Genomic DNA, 16,353 nt, shown 5'->3' on the forward strand with positions numbered 1-16,353 from the left:
TATGGGAAACCAAGGCCTGGCTGGCCATCGGGGTGCTACAAGAAGCACCCTGTGGTTGCACAGGGATATCCTGTGTAATGTCTCCCACAACAGTGGAATAGGAGAAAATGCATAAAGTAGGCAGTTCAGCCACTGGTGAGACAGCACATCCTGCCCTAATGGGCTGGATGTCTCTGTCCACACAAACCACAAGCGACAATGGGTGGTCGCCTGATGGGAAAAGATCCACTTCTGCTTCGCCAAACTGCTCTGCACCATATCTGGGTGAAGCCTCCATTCTCCCGGATGCAGAAGATCCCTTGAGAGAGCATCTGCTACCTGAATGCTTGACCCTGGGAGGTGAACTGCCCTCAGCGATGATAGTCGGGGAAGAGACCAGGTGAGAATCTTGTGAGTGAGATGCAAGGACTTGAGCGACTTTGTGCCACCCTGATGGTTCAGGTGGAACACCGTCGATATGTTGTCAGACCGAATGAGGACATGACGGCCTGGCAGAACCGGCAAGAAATATTGCAGGACTAGGAAAACCGTGCGTAACTCCAGGAGGTTGATGTGGTCCGTGGACTGATCTGGAGACCAATGGCCACAAATACCTCGTGATTCCATGCACCCCACCCCCAGAGGGAAGCATCGATCGTGACCACTTCCCGACAAGAAGGAATGACTCCTAGGGATACATCTGTCATTAAAAACTCCAAACGATTTCATTGTGCCAATGCATGAACACAACGGTGGGAAACAACAATCAACTGATGACGATGTCTGGTGGGGTTCAACCGCAAACTGTTGTTCCACCACTGGAGAGGTCTGAGGTGGAGCAAGCCCAGTGGAATCACAGAAGTGGAGGCAGTCAGCATCCCCCTAAGCTGTAGTAACACTCTATATGGCAACATCATTTCCATCCAGAAACAAGCAAGGAGCTGCAGAATATTGCCTGCCCGAGCATGTGACAGAGTGGCAGTCATTGCATGAGAGTCCAGAGTCATTCCAATGAAAGTAACTGACTGCACCGGAATCAGGCAATTCTTTGTCTTGCTTACAGTTTGACCTAGTATCTGCACATGCACTAAAAGCAGTCTGGTGTCCTGGACAGCTTGATGCATTGAGGGGGCACAAAGCAGCCAGTTTTCCAAATAAGGAAGGATCTGCATTCCTCTGGACCATAGAGGAAAAAGAGCTGCACTCATGCACCTTGTGAAAACAGGTGCATGAGGGGCCAGAGACAGACTGAATGGTAGGACCTTGAATTGATAGGGCTGGTTTTCAAAACTGAATTGAAGAAACTTCCTGTGCTAAGGTGCAATCAGAACATGAAAGTGTGTGTCCTTCAAGTCGATGCTCGTAAACCAATCCTCCCTCCTGACAGACAGAAGAATGTTGGTTGCACATATCATTCGAAAGAGCAGAGTTTTCAGGAACAAGTTTAGGTGCTTTAAATCGAGAATTGGATGAAAACCACCATCTTTTTTTTGGAACTAGAAAATAAGTTGAATAAAAACCCTCCCTTTGAATGAGGGGATGAACATTTTCTATGGCTCTCTTTTCCAACAGAGAATGAATTTCCTGAGAGAGCCACTGAACGAACTGCATCCCTGACCACTGAAGGGACAATCCATGAGAACTTGGGTGGCCGGCATCTATACTGTAGAGCATACCCCCTGCTCAGAGTAGTCAAAACCCAGGGATCTACTGTTGTGCACCAGTATTGTAGGTGTTGAATTGAAAAACGGCGGGCGGGCGCTGGCATGGTCCCCCTGGCGGGCTGCCAGAAGTGTGGCGGTAAGAGTACCTAGTTCACGGGTCACATTGCCCATAGTCAGAAGAGCCGTCTGCAGGAACTGTGAAACTGAGGCGTCAACGTTTGCTGACTCCAATGTACTGGTGGTAGTGAGGAGTAAGTGACAGATTGTATTCTCAGTGCGGGTTATATAGGCAGCAGATTCGTATGCCTTTTTCAGCAGCGAGTCTGTGTGACCACATTGGGCACTGGGGCATTGCACATTGCCCCGTAGGGCCTTGTCAGGTGACACCACCAGGGCTGCAACAGGCTGCTCTATTTCTGGAGTGCGGCCCACCCCGATGGAATCTGCTTCAGCCATAGATGCTAGTGTATGAGTGGTCTTTGATTGGCGTTTAGGTGCATTAGACCCCGTGAGGGCGTTTGAAAATTCTGACACAAAATCTTTGCATGGCGGCATAGCAAATGAAGCCACAGCTGAGAACTGTCTAAAAAAGACATTGGACTGGGCTGGTTGGGCAGGTGACTTGTCCAGCCCTAGACGAGCAACCACCATCCGAAACACAGCCAAAGTGTCATCCAAAGAGGACGGAGCCTGTCCTGATGTCTAAACTGAATGCCCACTAGAATCCCCTGCAGCTGAAAGACCAGAATGAACATCCTGGGGGGGGAGTCTGCACAGTAACATCCACAACATCCATCTGATCGTGAAAAAAGAAAGAAAGAAAAAGTCAGAAGCACTAGTAGAGAGCACGTCCAAGTCAGAATGACGTGAAAGAAAAGGGGAGTCAAGAGGCTCTTCCCCAATTATTTTACTTGAACTATCCTCCTGTTTAATAGTTACAGGAGTGGCAGGCACCCCAGGCTGAAGTGATTGAAGGAGATGTTTTAGTTCTGACATCTCAGAAAAAAGGACAGCAACTGTCTTAGAAAGTGAGTTCTCCTCCATACAATCGCTCCGCGATTTTGATTTTTCTTAGATTAGCCACAGAACACACGAATCCAGAGTTTAGAAATGTAAGATGAATGATCAATTAAACAAGTACCTTTAACTTTTTTCACTGATTCCCCGTTATGTCTTGCAACACCTAATTTGGGCATCAAATCAACGTGAAGCTTGAGGGAGCGCCACAGGAACGTAACAGGGTACATGCACTATTTGACCAAGGAGTTTCAATGGTTTTTCCAATAACTTTTTGGCAATTTGTGATTACAAACAAATATAATAAATATTTTTGTTAAATAATTTTTGATCCAGAGTAATTCGCTAAAGTATCATTCAGATCGATTTGTGAACCGGTGTGAGCAATTAATTCATTACGTTTACATGCACAGTTTTAATCAAGCTACATTCTTCATCTGTCTATCCAAGAATAAATGACAATGCGTAATTGAATATTTAAAGGAAGGTCATCAGCTGAGGAAGAGTTCAATAAACGCAGTGTGTCACCTCTGTTTTTCGGAGTATGTGCAAAAATGCAGAGGTCTGACTGCAGACAAAAAAAGGTGTATACATGCTTGTTGAATATAAGCTACAATCTCATTATCTAGGTCTGTTTGTCTAACTTTACAAAAATAGGACAAGTACAATTTCAGCTAGACTAAAGAGTTTACATGACATTTTAAAAAGACAAGTTATTGTTTTTGTCCGACTGAAATCGAACTTTTAAAGTTTATGTAAACTTACTGCTTGATAAGAACCAACTCAAGAGCACAATTCACTCAATTCAAACATCGCTAAGGCTTGCAGGCAAGTTTTACTTTAAAGTTCTACATAAGAGCAATCTCTAGTCGATGACTGTGTATCTCAGTGCAGGGCATAACTAGAAAAATATAAATTCACTAAATTTCCATGACTTTAAATATTCCCTGATAATTCAAAATTTTATATGACTGACCGGGGCAAATTCAACTCAAAAGTTATCATCCCTTTGCCCTAATCACTCTGAAGACCAAAGCCCTTGAAGTTGGTTCTCTGAAAGGAACATGACATTCCTGTATGAAGGTCCCCTTTGCTAATAGTCTAGTGGAAGTGCCCTTTGAGAATGGATACATTTTCTCACTTTCGTTTTGACCAAACCTTTGAGTAGCGTCCCCTTCCCGCAGTGAACTTTAAGCTGTGCAAAAATGGCATTGGGAATTCGCCCCTGGGATCATTGAAGTGGTGTTGCCTCAGCTGAATAACAGGTCAGATAAAAAGTATTGTTCAGTATTGTATTGCAAGTTAATCAAAGAAATAATACTTCATTGCTACCGCATTTCTGAAATGGCTCAACTGCAGTGTAGACATCTTTATTAATTATAATGGCAGCGGTTGCGTCGCTGTAAGTGTTGATCGAAATTCAATACGTCTTTCGTAAAATAGTTTTATAAACTGAAGGAGCTGCCAGATTCAGCCAAAGCCAGTTTACTTTTTGTTTAAACGTTTAAGCCATTAGATTTTTTTTAATGATTAGCAACATACAAATACATAGCACAACATAAATGAACAGAATCAACAATCATCCCCTTTTAACCCCCATTAATTACCCATCCCCCCTCCCAATCCCCAACCCCACCCCTCAACAAACATCATCGCGGTCAAGCCTGAGTTACACACATTCAATATAAATACTTCTTTTATTTTTTGTAATAAAAATAACAATATAACAAATCACCAAATAAAGAGAGAAAAGGAGAAAAGAAAAATTCCACAATACAATTTTGACCATAATCATGTCTCTCTCCACATGGTCCACACTGAAAGCCTTCCAGAAAGGACAAGTATTTGTCCCATTTCTTACCACATACTTCTTATTTGCATCTTATTGCTGTTTATATGACATCTTTTCAAATGCCATCACCCTGCTCACTTCGGAGGACCATTTGTGAAATGAGGGAGCGCCTTTTGACTTCCATCCTCTTAAGAATTATCTGTCTGCCAATCATTAGTTTGGACCCAGATTTTTTATATTTGTCACCTACTTTAATAACCACCCCATCGCCCAATATACATAGTCTTGGGCAGAATGGAATTTGAGTATCCAGAACCTCACAGATAATATTCTGGACTCTTACCCAGAATTCTTGAATCTTAGCGCAGAAACACAGAGCATAGGCTATGTCTCCAACCTCCAACTGACATCGCCAGCAGATCGGTGTGTCTTTTAAACCAAGCCTAAACAATCTAGAGGGAGTCCAGTAGAAACTATGCAAAATCTTAAACTGAATAAGGCGTACCCTTGCATCCCTAGACAGTTTTAAAAAATTGTTTTTCTGTCTAAACCTTTGTCAATTGGTCTATGTAACTTACTGAAATGTAACCGAGGTCGATTAACATTCCAAATAAAAGACTTAGATATTCTATCAAATTGTTTAAAATAAGAAAGAGGAACTTCTAGAGGGAGAGACTGCAGTAGATAATTGAATTTGGGGATATAATTAATTTTTATAACATTGACCTTCCCAGCCATAGACAAATGTAGAGAAGCCCACCTTTCAACCTTGCACGAGAAACTTTTCATTAATGGGCCAAAATTAACTAATTAAATCTCTCAGATTTGCTGATGATCCTATGGAGGCTAGGCACAGATCTTCTAGAGTTGGAGACAAATAATAATATGTCATCTGCGTAGAGTAAAAGTTTGTGAACCACACCTCCTGCTACAATATCCGGAAAACCATCCGCTTATCTTATTTTCTTATTCAATTTTAATGTCAATTATCCTCATTTTAGTTTATAAATATCGCAGTGTCACATTGCGCCTGGTGTGGACAGACAGATTGCTTGTCACTGGAATCTTATCGCATCGCATCTGGTTAGGACAAGGTTGCTCATTGGTCTAACAATAATGCAAATGAAGCTAACAACTAAAAAAAAAAAAAAAAAAGTTACTGAGCCACTAGATTAAATGGTTAAAATACATTGGTAATAATCAGTTTTAGTAGCCAAGCGGCAGTCACACAGTCACCAGAAGGTGTGGCATTGTGGCAATCTTTTGTCACCTCACTGCAAGAGTGCAATATAATCACACCTTCATACCCAGTGGGCTGCAGATTCCCCCTGGACACAAATGGAGCAGCTGATTATTGAGTGCACCATAACAAAATCTTACACACAAATGCATTAGGAGGAGGAGTGGGTTGTAACCTAAACTTTACAGACAACGCTCAGAGTGCAGGAGTAGGGAAGATACAGCAGCTGTACCAAAGACTTGGCCATGTTTCTGGAACTGTTGCATACTAATGGGATGGTCTAGTAAAGATCTAGGCTAGTAACTGAAAAGTTGTAGGTTTAAATTTTAAGGGGCAACTGTGATCTTTTGCAACATACTTAAAAGGGCAGATTTTGTCTGGTTTAGTAATAATTCGATTTTACTACTCCATACATTCACATCCTCAAGCACAAAACTCCTAATTCCACTCTCCCTCCTTACCAACGTAGCGCTCCACATCCTTGATGGAGAAATCTGGCGGAGGTAACCGCAGACCGAGCCCTTCCATTTTGGACACAGCGATGGGATAGCGGAACCCGTGCCTCTCAAGATACTGCTGGGTGACCTGACTGCCTTGCATTCGCTCCAAGATTTCATCCCCACTGTAGGTTAAACACAGAAGAAAGACTGTCAGGGACATTACATAGCAGATTTGAGTGACAAGTACAAATCAACAAATAAATTCCTGACTCAGACCTAACAAATCTGTATCTGTACACACAAATGTGTAATCTAAAATCAAACTTTTAAAGCCATTACTATAGAAATCCAGTCTGAACATAGACTGTGAACATTTGCTGTGCAATATATGTGTGAAATGTTCACTAAACACTTGCGACGATTTTGCTCGCAATATCAAATTTAGCAACACCGTGAATAATGTGATGATATTAATGCACTTTTTATTTAGCCATTAAGTTTCCTTAAGAGCATAGCATTAGACTAGTTTTGTGATCCTTCCTTGTCGATTTGAGAGTATGAGAGTGTTAAGACAGAAATGTTTTAATAGCCTCTATCATTTCACTTTAGTAGCAAAACCAGTTTTATTTGATTAATTTCAATTAATTCAGCTCAAACTACCGGTTTTATTGAATCGTTGAAATGAACTCTGATTCAGGGATTCATTTGCGTCAAAAACGATCACGGAATTCCCCAAGGCACTTTTTTTTATACTAAGCTGTTTTAGTAAAATATATGTATATTTATGATAAATATTGCTGTTTATTACTTTGGATTGTCATATTGGTGTAAATAAAATGAAAACAATAACATTTAATTATTTCTCGTTCACTTAAAAAAAAAAAAGTGTGGAAAACATGCCTTCATTTCCAAGTCGATTTTTACTGGATTCAAACTCTTGCATCAAACCTTTCGAATCTATTAGGCAATAATTGCCTATTGTTTGGCTAAATGATGGTTGCTGTGAAAAAAGCCCCTTTTAATACCATTCAGAGCGAATACATAAATATTGAGTAGGGTTCGACCGATATGGTTTTTTTTCAGGGCCAATACCGATTATTAGTAATCAAGGAGACCGATAACTGATATTTGGGGCCGATATACATTTGCTATACATTTAGTGTCCAAAATTACACCAACACAAAATGTCCTTTAAATGCCTATGAACATGTGTTCAATGAAATACTGCAAAACAGAACACTTCAATATTATCTTTTGAAAAGTACTGGAAAACAACATATTATTCAAAAATAAAGGGAGCTCCTAGCAGCATTTCTTTTGAACTGAAACTTTAAATATCTAAAAATAAATAATGAATTAAACAGCTCAAAACAGAATGTTATGTATTAACATGTGATAACAGATGAGAATCAACGTTATTGAAGTTGACACTCTTCATGTATCTTGCTGGCCAGCCCATTTAGTCAAGTGCAAAAAGGGCAACGGGATTATATTCACAACTGAGGTGAAAGATTTAACGCTAGTGTAACAGGAGCCAGCTGATGGATAGTTGTGCAATGTGTATATACCTCATTCTCCTGACCTCAAGAGGTGCACTAGCAACTGACGCTACAGGCTGTATCCTTTAGCCTCCTTGTTAGCGCACCCGTCTCCCATGCCGGAGACACCGGTTCGAGTCCCGTACGGAGCAGGTAGAACAGGAGCGTCACAATGGTGCCTTGACCGGGATGGGAGTGAGGTTTGTAATGGGAGCCAGCTGATAGATAGCTGTGTGATAGATGTGTATAAACCTCACTCTCCTGACCTAGAGGTGCACTAGCAACTGACGCTAGAGGCTGTAGCCTTTAGTCTCCTTGTTAGCGTACCCGCCTCCCACGCCGGTTCGAGTCCTGTATGGAGCGGGTAGAACAGGAGTGTCACACTAGCAAAGATGACATTACGTTTGCTAAACCTCCTAACATTGGTTAGATAGCCACCACTATAAATGCCATCAGCATTTGAAATTAACACCCGGCAAATGCGGGTAAAAATTGACCGTGGCGAGTAACTCTGTCACTCTTACTAGCCACTTTGGCGGGTGTCGTTTTTTCAGGGTTTTTCCTTGCATTGAAATTTCTGGGAATGTCAGGCAACTCAGAACTGCTGTTGAAGGAAATGTAACCGTATTCATCTCACGTGGAGCGCTTTATTGGCACCAAATATGCCTCTCATAAATTACCCGCGCATCTGTGCGGGGCAAATGAAGCCTGCTTTAGTGTGAACTGCCTCAGTGCACACCAGCACGCTCCAGAGCATGTGAGCTGAGCGTTGAGTGGAGCGGTGATAATTCCACCTGAGCGGAGAACGCCTTTTTGAATATTCCACTTCACTCTCTCAGGCTGCTCAGTGCTGCTCGCTCAACCCAGAATGCGCTTCGTGATATGCTGGTTTAAGAATCTGCGAAATAAGCAATAGGCCCGAGGTTATGGAGCTTAAACATTGTTTTAGTGAAGTTGCAAACCTTATAACCTAAATAAATGCAAAGTATAAATCAAAGCTAAGAACGAGGAAATCGAAAGGGAGTGTGGAGAGACCGTGAGAATTAGCAAATATTCCTTTTGGAATCGAACGTGTCACATTGCCAGAGAGCACGAGCATATGCTACGCAAACATGGTAGTGCAGCAAAAGGTGAGCTAGTAGGCTACACTACTATTCGATAATAAATTAATAGATAAGTAGGGTATCTTGTTGTTTTGCCATCATGTCAGTGCAGCTGCCAGCTAGATGCAGGCCCAGTTCTGCAGGGTTGCGAATGTTAGAGCACCCTCAGTTGAATATGTAAGCTTAATAATACTGTATATTGGCAAAGCATTTTTCCTTGAATCCCAGCGAACACACACACAAAAATCCCTGCATCAAAACCAATAAACATGTATGATATTGCAGATCAGTGTGTCCTAATTTGCAGGCGGAGCATTCTGCTTTCATGCCTCCATTGTAGAATTGAGCATCTGATTGGTGAAGATTTCCGCTCTAGAATAGAGAAATTCATAGCGGAATTCTCTCAATTAATCGACCACCTGTTGCTTTCGATTTCAACTTCAGGATAAAGTGGCTGCTGGTCAGTATCCCAAAGCCAAATCCACACCTTAACGATAAGTGAAATGTAAAAAACTGACTGTAGATTAGTGTTTGCAGATAACATCTTCGACATCGCTTGCTGCATTCATGCGCAGAGAAAAAAGCTATAAATGATTGTACATTAGTAAAAAACAAAAACAAAAGGCAGTGTAATTTGTGAATTCAGTTATTTTTATTTGTTTTAGGATCATTAAACATGATTTCATCTAATATATATTGGAAAAAAAAAAAAAAAAAAAAAAAAAAACTCACTTTATGCAGGACAAATTTTTTTTTTTTTGTTAAATCCATGGTTAAACCTTGCTGTATATATAAAGAGCGCATGCACAAGACATGATCGTTTGACCCATATAAAGTCCAGATTCAATTTATGCTGCTTTAAAATATCAAGGAAAAACAAAGGGGGCACATGGTATCTACTAATATAAGAATTATTATATAAATAACCACAGTCCTTTAGATTGCATATGATTCGTACATATAAAATTGTAGGGAATATTAATAAAGCAACAACACTGAAAAAGAGAAAAACATTCACTGCACTTTTCTGGATAACTTAATACACCCTTTAAAACTGAACACAAAATTAGGATGAGAAATTGCTCATTTTAATTTACAGACCCAAAGTCTGATAGCATTAAATCAGAAGCATATTAATGTATCAAATCTGCAATATAACCATTCCATGGAGATAACTGAAAAACAATTATGAATTTCACTTTTACCTGCAATATTTTTCCTGGTACCAGTCCATGTTTTCATTATTGTCATAAACGACTCGAACAAACTTTAAAGTTGAAAAGATTGAGGTTTTCTGGGTCGGTTGTATCACTCGGGTCCAGTTTAAACTGAAAAGCGCAAATGTGCGCGCGAGTTTCTGTGCCAATGCACATATGTTTTATCACTTGTAAATAAAGGTAATTAGAACTGAAAACAAATGTTATGGCATTATTTGAAGATGTTCAAATGACATATGTGCTAACAGAGAAATATTTGACTGATTACAAATGATAAGGAAGGTCTGGTAGACCCGATTATCTAACAGCCATTGTAAACCAGTCCAAAATAAGGAGCGAGAATTTATATACTAAAACACAACAAATCACATAATTTCAGATGTGTATGTTACTAAGTATTTGATCAATTAATAAATGTTGGACTATAGTCTATATTTCACCCAGAGGGGCTCCTTGCTCGGGCCACTGTAGCGACTCTCTGTGTACGTACTTGGAACCAAGTATACTACAGAGAAATTTAATGTCGGAGAGTGATTTGAGCGAATACTTTTTTACTGGTGAGCGGTACTTGAGCAGAGAGTCTGCTTGGGCCATGAGCGGTTGAGTGGAGCGCACATGCATGGAGCGGGTTATTGAGCAGAGTGTGACACCGCTCTGCTCACATGCTCTGCTCCAGAGATAAGATCGCCAGAGCTCTGGAACAGCTTCACACGATATTGCGGCGGCCGGTGGAAAACACAAAACGTATGTTACCCATTTGAAATCTACAGAGAATTCTATATTCTAGTATAAAGAGCAAGATGGAGGAAGTCAAACATCTCAAACTGCTAGACAGCACATATATTATAAACAGCACTGATGAGATAAAGAGGAGACAAATACATCATCATCCTTACTAAATTATATTATTTATATATATATATATATATATATATATATATATATATATATATATATATATATATATATATATATACACACACACACACATATACACACACACATGGTCAAAAAAATTTGAAACACTTATTCTTTATTATAATTTTTTTTTCCTTTCACATTTTTGAATAATAGTAAAGTCGTCAAAACTATGGAATAACATAAATAGAACTATGGGAATTATGTTGTGACTAAACAAAATCCAAAATAAACCAAAACTGTGTTATATTTTAGCATCTTCAAAGTAGTCACCCTTTGCCTAGAATTTGCAGAAATGTACTCTTGACATTTTCTCAACCAACTTCTTGAGGTACAGTATCACCCTGGGATGCTTTTAAAACAGTACTGAAGGAGTTCCCATCTATGCAGGGCACTTATTGGCTGCTTTTCTTTATTATTTGGTCCAAGTCATCAATTTCAAAAACTTTATTTTTTTTAAATTAAATTTTAGTTTTATAATGAAATAAATTAATACGGTGGCACAATTATATTTTTGTCTACAAAACTAATTTCAAACATTTAAGCATACGTCTTCAGATCAAAAGATTTTTAAGATCATGAAAATCATGACAAATTTTGACCGGTAGAGAGAGTGTGTGTGTGTGTGTGTATATATATATATATATATATATATATATATATATATATATATATAATTTTAATGCAGTAACACTAAATGGTAATTTGCATAGATTAGGGCTGCAACAACTAATAATTAAACGATAATTATCGATAATGGAAATCATCGACAACGAATTTCATTATCGATTAGTTGGATATTTGCAGTAAGCACGAAGAAGCCCCGTCAGTGACGTCACTTCACAGCCCAGTGAAAATGTGTTGCATGATGAAACTCATTTGAAAAACATCGGAGACAAGTTGTAGCGGAGAAATACGACCCAAGTTGTCCAGCGCAGGAGAGCACTTTATAAACACTTGAAAGAAGATCATAATAATCATACAGTTTAATGTGGAGCGGTTGCTGCATCAGGTGCGTTTACAGAGTGATTGTGCAGTTTGATGCGCTGAAGAGTTGATTCTCTCCAGCGCATCACTTACATTTTACTGCTATTGTCTATGTTTTATAATGTAAATATGTTATGAATTCAAAATCAGCCGCGTATTTCGCAAAACTGTTTGTTCTTACCACAAGCGAGTCTCTGTTAATCTCTAACGTGCAAGCGAACGCACATGCGCATCCGTGTCAATCAAACCGATCGCAATGGAGAAAGGGAGTGCAATCATTTTGATTAAACTGTCCAACATCAGACCACGATTTCAGTTTCAATGTAATCAATTGTGCAACTTTCATGGATATCAGACGGAAGTCTCAGCAGTCAAGGTGTGCCGGTTTTTAATGTGTTTTCTCCTGCACATGTAAGTTTTACAGATGATTGCACTATATTAAACTATATGTAATGCTGAATATAATGTATAATAATGCTAAGGGTCCTGATATTTGAAAGTCCTCCTGATAATGCCACATGTAATGTCTGATTTCACTAGTAAATTTATACAATGGCAAAAATTATTTTGCTGGATAAACACGCAATTTTTGAAAAGAATAGTTTAGAAACATGCAATCAGTAAAACTATTTAAAAAACTATAATATTAAAATACTTAAATGTATATAATCAGTGACTAATCTAATATAATTATGTATTTTTCAGTTGGACAGAATTATTAATATTTCTATTCTGGTGTCACTATTGCCTCCTGCTGGGCTGAGCTTTTGTCCCACTAGATGCCCTATGGATCTGATGAGCATTTTTTTTTTAAAGTTTCACAAGTTAAGCGACTGTTTCGCATATGTCCTGAAAGTAATAATAATAATAATAATAATAATAATAATAAATTTAAACTTAACTTTTTATGATTCAGGCTTTGTTCAAAGTTTTGTGAGAGTAAAGAATCATTAATTCAGTAATGTAAAATCAAACCACATCCTTACACCCTTTATCATTTCAGTTTTTGAAAAATCATATTTTAATAAAATACAGGAAATAGAAATGTCATTTTTATACGATTAATTGATTAATCATAGAAATAATCGAAGATTAATCAATTATCAAAATAATTGTTAGTTGCAGCCCTAGCATAGAAATATTAAATCTATTAGGATGAATCTATTAGAGTCTATTACAACTGTGAATGTTGTAGTAAAAGGTTTCTAAATGTGTTTAGGCTATTACCTTTTACATAACAAACACTACAGGTTTTTTTTAATTTTTTTAAAGAAAAGACTATCAACATGAACCTAATCACAGTAATGTGAGACCACCCATGGTCTTAAATAATGGCCTTGTCATTGCAAATGCCACTGTTGAACAATGGTAAAACAATCAACAATGGTAAACTTTCATAGGCATTTACAATTTGAAAGGGTTGAAACTTCCATGAATTATGGACAAGTTATTGACACATTTTCCTCCTGTTCTGTCCTTCTCCTTTTCTAACAGGCATTTGCCTTTGGATATTTCATAGGTTACTTAAATCATTAGGCCTCTGTCCTGCTGAACTCGCATCATTCATGTTTAAATAAAATGTCCAATCAAATGCATGCAGTTACAGTCTCCAGTTACCTTTTATCACTTTTTGCGAGGTGGGGGATTTTGGCTAGTGAAAATGCTGAGTGGCTAGTAACCTTGGAAAACTACTAGCCGCAGTGGGCGTTGAGCCAAAAATTTAAATTTCAAACCCTGAATGCCATCATCAGCTATAACATGTAAAAACATCAACTCGTCCGGGCGAGTACTCTGTTTAATCAGTCCTTATCTCTGCCACCCATCTATATTGCTGCTCACTGTATTTCTCCGTTACGGTCTACTGTTGTTGAAATAACCGCATCTGCAGCTCTACTATGCCTCATGCCGTGGGCCGGGGGAGAGAGGCAATGCGTGCGGAGCATGAAAGGGCATTAATTAAGTGTGTTCATTGTTAGAGAAAATATTCAAAGATATAGCGCTGAAAGATCTGTGCAATCTACAACCCGGAGCGCTTGCTGTGTACACAGCTCCATTGTTTTGTCGCGCTGCTAACCTAAAGTGTAGAAACAGCCATTGTCATGATGTCTCGCAGTCCGGATGGAACAAATCCAGGGTCCGGACCCGGACTGCTAATTGGTGACCGCTGGCATAGAGTATTGTGATGTTTATTGCAACTTTAGTATCTGCATTCTAACCTTTGAAAACAACTCGTCCTCTCAGTGATTCATCTTTCTCTAGCTACTTTCCTCTTTCCCACCTCTCTCCCACGAATACGGAGTACAGTGATGATTGGCCATTTACTCGTGACATATAACCAATCTGATAATACTGTGGGCGGGGCATTACCAGACTACCAGCAGTAAACTTTCAGAGAGAGGTGGTGGCATCAGTGGCAACAAATCGCATTTTAAAATTTATTGGCAGTCAGATCAGACAAAATAACGATTCCGATAATTAGAAAAATTATGAATATTGGATCCGATTATCAGCCTAATATTGAGATTAGCTTTATTGAATATTCTCAAAAGGATAAAAAACAATTTTTATTTATTTATTGAGAATATTCTCAAAAGGATAATAAATTTTTTTTAGTTACATAGCCCAGCCCTAGTTGTGCCCATATATGTTATTTCACATTGTACTGAGGGTGTTGTATTCTTACAGCTTGGCACACGTACCTAGGGAAGGTCCTGGCCTGCAGCTCCCGCACAAACACTGAAGTGCCAGCTTGCACTGGCTTGCTGCCATCATCTAGCTCAGTGTAGTCATGCCTGTGCCAGTTGTTTCGCTTCTTCACTATAAAATCAGGCAGAGTGAATGTAATATGTCTGGCCGCAGAACAATAACAAAGTCATTACCAGACCACCACAACACTAAAGAAAGCATTTTAGTAATGGAGTGTCACAGCTCTGCTTGCTGACCATAGCAGTACAGTTGACCAGACACTCTGAATCCAGTTAAACCAGACATTCATTCAGTTCCTGTCTCCATCTGATAATTACAAGGTTTAATTAGCAGGGTAACAATATCCCCTCAGGGCAGTGGAAAAATAAGCAGAGCTTAAATGAAAATAGATTTTTGCAGTCCAAAGAGACGGGGATACATACTCAGGGAAGGTCCGTGAAGGACATCACAGTTTGGGCAGTGGTAAACATCAATGTCCACAGCATGGTGCTCTTCTACTGCAACACAACTGCAACAAAAAGTAAACAAATTAATGTTTTGATTTTATTTTTATTGTAAATTCTGTGTTTTGGACACATTCCAACACTTATCCAGCCATTAACAAATGTATAAATGTCACTGCAATTGATAGCATAATATTAAAGCAACCCAAAGCACACTTTTCAAGCAAAACATTTCACAAAAAGAAGTGTGTTAGGTTTAAACCAAAAACATGTGCAACACCCATTGAATGTTCTAGAATAGGCTGCACGGAACTTATATTTAGCAACTTATATAGCATTGAATCTGTTCCTTTATAGAAAAGCCAAATACAAAAACTTGCTTTTACTATGCTTTTTTTCCTTCAACTTCTTAGATCTAAAGAGTTTTGTAGCCTTGCCAACAACCACCACACGAGTCTTATCTCTTAAGACCCTTTCAGCCCACTTAATAATTTTCCCAATTTCAGCCGCACCCTCCAATTACTTTAAAAGGCATGATGTTGCACAGGAAGTCATATGACAAACTAGCTCCTGGCTTTGTGTAGAGATTAATTTTCCAGTCAGGTAATGAGCCCTTGCACATTTCTCTGGCTCAGGTTTTGCTCAGCATTGCCAAAAAAAGCAATTTCGCCAGCTCCTTGATTTGAGTGTTATATTACCCAGAGTGAGGTGTTCCAAACAAGGGCTTTACTTTGAGAACACTTGACTAGCTGGAAGTAGCCGAAGTCTGACAGCAATACAACAAATATTGTGTGCGAGGTGCAACGTGGCTTTGAAACAGCGCAACAAACTGAGAAACTGAGAGTAGGGATGGGCCAAAGTGGTTGACTGGTCGATTAGTTTACCTACATTTTTAAAAATAATTTTAGCAGCAGTGCTTTAATGAGTGCTGGCAGTGTATGGTGCGTATGCACTTTTGCATGGTAAAACCCTCGAGAAGATGCATTTTTAAAGTTCATCCCTGCCACTTTAAAGCTCTGCTGCTGCATCCACATTCAGGCAGCTTTGATGTCAAATAAACTTCTATTTGCTCTTCTTTTAAAAACCATGCATCAATACTCTTGCATTCTGTTCCATTCCGTTGTGCTCCATCTAACGTTTTTGGTGCATAAGTCTATAGAGGGTTGCACACTGGACATGTCTGACGGACGACATGGCACATTCTAAAATTCAAAACAACAGATTTCAATGAAGGTATGCACACCGCCACCACCACTCGGTGTCTGTTGGGGGCACCCAGCTATGACTCCAGAGGCAACTAAAATTTCTG

At 39.2% G+C, this 16,353-nt stretch overlaps 1 protein-coding gene across 5 annotated transcripts in view; it reads right to left on the reverse strand.

Moving 5' to 3' along the window:
* LOC127437815 (lysine-specific demethylase 7B-like) overlaps positions 1–16,353 on the reverse strand; it is a 55,752-nt gene that overhangs the window by 20,094 nt on the left and 19,305 nt on the right. For 3 of the 5 annotated variants that reach the window (XM_051693010.1, XM_051693005.1, XM_051693009.1), the window contains 3 exons: positions 15,024–15,109; positions 14,595–14,712; positions 6,154–6,314 (listed from right to left, as the gene is read on the reverse strand). In XM_051693010.1, the coding sequence (XP_051548970.1) occupies positions 6,154–6,314; positions 14,595–14,712; positions 15,024–15,109 (365 nt within the window). Of the gene's footprint in view, positions 1–6,153; positions 6,315–14,594; positions 14,713–14,837; positions 15,110–16,353 lie in introns of all 5 variants that reach the window. The other 2 variants (XM_051693008.1, XM_051693006.1) reach the window with 2 other exon arrangements.

This window comes from Myxocyprinus asiaticus, chromosome 48, assembly GCF_019703515.2.
Source record: "Myxocyprinus asiaticus isolate MX2 ecotype Aquarium Trade chromosome 48, UBuf_Myxa_2, whole genome shotgun sequence".
Classification (NCBI taxonomy): domain Eukaryota; kingdom Metazoa; phylum Chordata; class Actinopteri; order Cypriniformes; family Catostomidae; genus Myxocyprinus; species Myxocyprinus asiaticus.